The sequence below is a fragment of the Parathielavia appendiculata genome (genome assembly GCF_033297405.1).
Source record: "Parathielavia appendiculata strain CBS 731.68 unplaced genomic scaffold N657scaffold_55, whole genome shotgun sequence".
Classification (NCBI taxonomy): domain Eukaryota; kingdom Fungi; phylum Ascomycota; class Sordariomycetes; order Sordariales; family Chaetomiaceae; genus Parathielavia; species Parathielavia appendiculata.
This window is the reverse complement of record NW_026944274.1, coordinates 19,238-25,451: the sequence shown is the minus strand read 5'-3', so window position 1 is coordinate 25,451 and position 6,214 is coordinate 19,238. Positions and strand designations below refer to the sequence as shown.

Here is a 6,214-nt window from a genome sequence, read left to right as displayed (position 1 = left end):
GCTCTTCTGTCGTATCGCTCGAACCTGTCCCACAGGGGGTGTTGTAGATTGAAATCCCCCGCCAAAACCACTTGGTGATTCGGCTTCGGCCGGCCGGAGAGTGCACTCTTCAAGGATATACCGCTTGCCACCAAGCAATATTGGAGGCCAGGAAGCCAAGGGTTCGTGGGACTGCAAGATCGGCGAAGTAGGCTTCGGCCTCGTCTATTCTGGTACGGCGCTCTCCGGAAACACCGCCAGCGCCATTTGCGAATATCCCCTTCGCCCGCAATCCCGATTTTCAACCGTGGAGACATCCTCGACCAGATCGGCCGGCTCGGAACAGCCGGCCGGTCGGGTGCCCTCGTGGGTCTCGGCGGTGTGGGCAAGTCACAACTGGCCATCGAATACGCCCGCCGGGTTGCCGCGGGCCAGCCTAACACATGGGTGTTTTGGGTCCATGCCGGCACGCAGGCGCGCGTCGAGGAGGGGTTCAGGACGATTGCCGACTCCGTCAAGCTGCCTGGCCAGAACCGGCCCAAGGCCGATATCCCACAGCTTGTATACGGCTGGCTGTCCAACGAGCGAAACGGCAGATGGATCATGATCCTCGACAGCGCCGACGACCGGGATGTATTTTACCGTGCGACTGACGGCGATGCCCCAACTAGTGGCAACGCACCCAACGGGCGGCCATTCGCAACACACCTACCACAGAGTCGTAACGGACCGATCATCATCACTACACGTAATAGGTACCTGGCTTTAGGCTGACCAGACGCAACCAGAACATCATCGAGGTTGGACCGATGACGCAGACCGATGCCCTCACGGTTCTAGAGAAGAAGCTGGGACCGTTTCCAGATACATATGTGGCGGCCGATCTCGTACGCGCGCTCGACTTTGTTCCACTGGCCATTGGCCAGGCCGCCGCGTACATACGGGCAAGAGCGCCGTGGAGCTCGCCCGAGAAGTACCTGATTCGGTTCCGGCAGAGTGAGCGCAAAAGAAGCAGGCTTTTCTACTGTCTGCCCGAGGGCGTTGTTCTACGCGCCCTCCTACGCGACGAGGTGGAGCAGGATCACCACCAGACTAAATACAAAGACTGACATACATTGTGCGGGGCGGCCATAAGAGGTCGAGATACGGCCCGCTTACTCCGCAATATAGTTACTTTTATGCATGTTCTGGTGAGGGAGTATGCCCAAGCCTAGGTAGCATAGCCTTCGAGGCACTCAGCACGACTAACCGAGCTGTATAGATATCGCTAAGGACCGTTCCCGTCCCCGTCCCGCGCAGCGCCCTAGATTTTTAATTCAACATCTGCTGTATGGTAGATATGTCGGCCCGACAATTCAACGTTCACCATAACACCCATGTGCTGCTAGCAGCACTTCGACCGTACCACTGGATATACCGTAGAAGCTTGCTTCTGCGACTTCCAAGCTGCGAAATTCTCATACCTTTCCCTGTTAATCGACCTATCCTGGCAGCTCTTATACGGTATGCTGACGCCGAGCTAATGGCTGAGCGAGACGTCTTACGGCATCGACTGCCCAAACACAAGCCTTACAGGCAGCGTTTGACTATGAACGATGTCGCGATTCCATGCTGCCGGTGTTGGTGTGTAAGTCCCTGCATAGAGGGATGAACGCATCAAGAGAAAAGATAACATTGTTGGCCGAATGACTAGAATTTCAGGCTGTCTAGATAAGCGACCTAGGAGTTACCTTCGCAGAGCAACAGTATCGCAGGTAGAAAAAATAGGATAAACCCGTGAAACCTACTCCTCCGACGTCACATGTCCCCCACGATTATTGATAAGTTTCTAACTCGTATTTGAGTCTTCCACCCATGCCCTTCTGGTTACCATTAGCGACTATTAGACTAATCGTTGTTTGCTTGTCAAATTACCTCAGATGAAGCGGATGAGCCCAACTTGCTCAAGAGTCTCCGATGTCTCCCGAGCATGCCACGGCTTTGTTGACAACGGGAGTTTCTGTGCGCGCATCATGCCGTGGATGTAGGCCTCTCCAATCAAATACCAAATATCTTGGCCCTCGACTGTTGCTACCTTACGCGCGATGACTGGCTTGCTATGACCGACGATGGCAATCACGGCGTCCCCGGGCTGTGACTGGAGAGGAGCAAGGCCAAGCAACCCTGAGGTCGTCGTAAGGAGTCTCCGCATTTTGGTCCTTGCCTCCATCGCTTGGCGAGCTGCAGCCGTCTTGATCGAATCGGAGAATGACTCGCGGCTACAGCCAGAAGTTGCGGATTGTGAAGTCGGGGCGGCCGTAGATCGTGTGCCCTCCTGCTCCTGTCCGTATGCTGGGGCGCCCGATGAAACCTTCGCAAGGTGAGTGAAGTACGAGGATAGAGGGCAGCCATTGACCAAATAGTCCGCGCTGGACTTTAGAAAATGCCAGTTCCGGTAAAGTGTCGAGTGTTTCGGCGGTTCATCGACTAGGTAGGCTTATGTTAGCCGTCACGATGTCTTTCTCGAGGCTCGGGCTCGGATGGTGGGACTGGATGAGCTTGTGCAAGCGACTGGCGAAATAAAAAGAAAGATGAACTAGGGCCCCGTTCATGCGTACCTGGCAATGCAGAATAGAGGCAATCAAATGACTCGGGGGCCTCTCCACCGTGGATGTCGCATCCGGCCACGAGAACGTCGTAAATCACGGCCTCTCCCCCGTCCTTTGGCGCAGCACCTGTCCCGCTAGGTTGTATCATCTTGGGAAACGGATCTTCGTCCGCGAGGATCATCGATCCCGTCTCGATATCAGCTGTGGACATAGCACCCACGCCATCCACCATGTCAACCACCTTGCCGGTGCAGACGAGTGTCTGATCCACGACTTCGAGATGACCCCAACTGATTGGGACGTAACCACCTGCATTCCACTCCCCATCAATGACCCCAATCTTTCTCCCCGGCTTCGCCCCATAGTCCGGAACCCATGACGGCTTGGTTCTCGGCTGGGGGTTGCCATGTTCGTCGGTACGTGACATGTGCCCGCCATCTAGGATAGCAAAGAAATCCAAGCTCCCATGTCTTACGCAAGCCACCGTGAACTCCGTAAACACGTCAACAACATCCCTGGAGTAGTCGACCTGGATGTCGAGATCCGGCAGGCCGGGGATGCTGAGCATGCCGTATATGCGGTCGTGCTGTTTCCAGCAGGCGGACTGTGCCGCAAGCGTGATGGCGCGGCGGATGGGGAGACCCAGTAGGGGTCCATGCTCGTACATAGTAGGAGCCAAGATTGGGGCCACGTCGGGCGGCAGCTTGGGGAGCTCTAGCCGATGACCGTTAATCTCCAGCTGTGCAATCTGTGCAACGTGGAGGAGCGAGTGTTCTCCGACCATGGCAGCCCGGCACTGGCGCATGATGCTCTCCACGGTTAACTCTCTCAAGATATCGAGAACTGCAGTGCAAATCAATGCCCCATCCCGGATATACCGCCACTGTGTAACTCGGGAGCCGCAGACGATGGGCATGCCTGCCCGCCCCATGCAAACCTCCTGGATGATCCACAACCGTCGCCAGTAGGGCCGGTCAAAGAAATTATAGAGATCAACGGCCATATCCTCGAAGTCAGCAAAGGGCCCAGGTTTACCAAGAACAACTGAGTCATAGAAGACTTCTCTGAATTTCTTGTAGTTTGTCTCCATGATGACCTGGGCCACAGTGCGCCAGGTGGTCGCTGTCAGAGGATCGCTTTTATCCAGGGCTTCGAGATACTCGGTCCGGTAACTAGCGCTGATGTGTTCGAGGAAGGAGATGGCGAGATCGCTCCCAGATTCCTCGGGGCCCAGCCACACGATTATGTTTGCAGCATTGCAGTAAATCGAAGCCATCATTGGGATCTGCTTTCCCTTTTCGGTGTCGTCCGCTTGGTTGATGCACAACGAGTCGACCCAGATCTTGCCGCCTAAGCGGAAATAATCCAACTTTCGGAACTCTCGCAGGCCGGCTTCCAGGTTCGCGCGCACCACAACGATCCTGCCGTTTACCATGATCTCTCTTGTAGGCTCAGGTGGACCCCAGGCGTATGACATGGCGACATATGCGTCGGGCGGAAGCTGCTGCATGGCGCGCTCTACGGAACTCATCAACGAGCCGCCGTGGTGTCGGTGCTGCGGTCGCAAAAACGGGTTGAGGTCACCTGGCGCGAGCAGGCCGATATGGGGAGAAGGAGGCTGCTCCATGTCGCCGAAAGCGAGCGTAACGCCGGCAGCGTCTTCAAAGCTGTGGACTGTAAACCCCGGGGACCCCCAGCCTATAATACGGCGATCGATTCCGCCTTGAAAGTCGCCCATAACTCTGACCCTATCCTGCGGGCGAAGCAGTTTTGCAAAGTTGTTGATCGGAAATGTGATGACGTGCTCCTGCTCCGTGCCCTCAAGAGCAGCTAGGAGAGGAGCCATTGATTGTCGAAATCCCCCCACAAGCGTTTCGCGAGGAGGATCGGTAACGGCATGGTCGAAGCTGAAGTATGTCGACGCAGAGGCAGAAGCGCTTTGCGCATGCTCCGGGTCTGTCGGGAGCGGATGATTGCGGACTGTCATGGTGCATTGGATTGGTGCGGTGGCCGGATCCGCACCGGCAGGAACAGGACATAATGTGATGAGCCGAATCTGACGGCCCTGAAGCTCGAGCCCTGTATAGTCCATCTTGCTCGAGGATACCGGGATGAACAAGAGGCGGGAATTGTCGGAAGGTGAAGACGGGAGGAGAAGCAGCCAGTTAGTTCCATGTCGTGAAAGGTCCGAAACCGAAATCTCAGCCGCACAACGCCGTTAATGAAGCTAACCTGGTTTTGGACGCAGTCACGCAAGTCACGCAGGTCAGGCGTCTATTCCGTCGAAGCAGGTGCTCCTAACATTCCAACTCGACTGAAATTGATGCCAGCCCCTTCTTGAACTCCTCTAAACCTGCAAACCTGCCATGCATAAAGTACACCGAGTACCGGACCCTGCCGTACCTACAGGAACACTTGCCGCGCTTTCCAGCGCCACGCTTACATGGCGTAATCCGCATCGGGCGGTATGGTCTGCTGCTCACCTCCTTCGTCTCGGGCCTCGACTTGGAGAAAGTGTGGCGCCAACTGGAGACCCAAATCCAACACACCCCCTCAGCCGAGCCAGCGCGATGTCTGCGCTGGGGAGGCTGGAATAACCACTTCGAATGCCCTCCACTGCTTCTATCCCTCTGCTTCCAGGTCCTCTTTCTCTTCCCTTTCCCTGCGCTCTGCGAGCCTCTCGCTCACGTCGACCAGGCCTATCTGCTCCCTGAATCTGACAAACTGCTCCTGAGCAAGTGCCTTCGTTAGGCCATCTGCCATCATCTCTGCGCTCTTTGTGTACATGATGTCGATTCTGCCATTCGCATACTCCTGGCGCAACCAGTGGTTATAGATGTCCACGTGCCTGAGACCGGTTTTGAGCTTCGCGATCTCCTCCGTGACTAGCCGGATAGTCTGCGTATTGTCGACTTCGACAACTAGGCGCTGCGAGTCCAGCGAGACCCTGAGCTCCTTCAATAGGCGAGAAACGAAAAGTCCTTCCTTAGCTGCCTGCGAGAGGGCAAGTAGCTCTTCCTCGGTTGTTGAGGTGGTGACTGTGTCTTGCTTGTTTGCCCGCCAGGCGATGAGGCCCCCAAAGAGCTTCATGGCGAATCCTTGGCTACTCTTGCGGTCCAGAGAGTTGTCGGCGAAACTGGCATTGCTGGCAATGCGCAGGTCATCTGCTCCACCGAAATGGAGGGCGAAGGTGCTGGTCCGTTTGAGGTACAGGAGTACCCGGTCGGCGGCCTTCTGATGGGCAGGTCCAGGGTTGGTTGTAAAGCGAGCAAGTCTTGAGACTGCAAATGCAATGTCGGGGCGCGTGATGACGGCGGCGTATAGAAGGGAGCCAATTTTGCGGAGGTAGAGAGTGATGTCGCGAGCAATGGCCTCGCCTTCAAATGGCAGGAATTCTTCCTTACTCATGGGTGACCCTGAGGCGGTCTCTGTCTGGGCGAGTGTAGCGATCTTGTCGATGTATGACTTCTGAGAGAGCCAGAGCAAGCGTTTCGAGCGGTCCCGCAGAATCTCCATACCAAGGAACCACTGGAGTGGCTCGCCGCCTGTTAGTTGATAGCGGGAGCATAGTTGAATCATCGTTCTGAGTGCGTCCTGGCGCTGGGACTCGCGGAAAGCGATGACAATGTCGTCGACATAGAAGAAGA

At 55.9% G+C, this 6,214-nt stretch overlaps 1 protein-coding gene and 1 pseudogene across 2 annotated transcripts; one reads left to right on the top strand and one right to left on the bottom strand.

The window, feature by feature from the left end:
• Nucleotides 1-227: 227 nt before the first annotated feature.
• On the top strand, nucleotides 228-1,087 carry N657DRAFT_716131 (annotated as a pseudogene; the record flags this gene model as incomplete). Its single annotated transcript has 1 exon — nucleotides 228-1,087. A coding segment is annotated over one exon (526 nt), but the record flags the coding sequence as incomplete, so codon positions are not given.
• On the bottom strand, nucleotides 1,061-4,077 carry N657DRAFT_659695 (HET-domain-containing protein; the record flags this gene model as incomplete). Its single annotated transcript, XM_062795010.1, has 5 exons — nucleotides 1,061-1,136; nucleotides 1,971-2,209; nucleotides 2,330-2,454; nucleotides 2,625-3,573; nucleotides 3,613-4,077. The coding sequence occupies 5 exons, from the start codon at nucleotides 4,075-4,077 to the stop codon at nucleotides 1,061-1,063; spliced, it is 1,854 nt and encodes a 617-aa protein (XP_062641988.1).
• Between the last annotated feature and the right edge of the window lie 2,137 nt (nucleotides 4,078-6,214).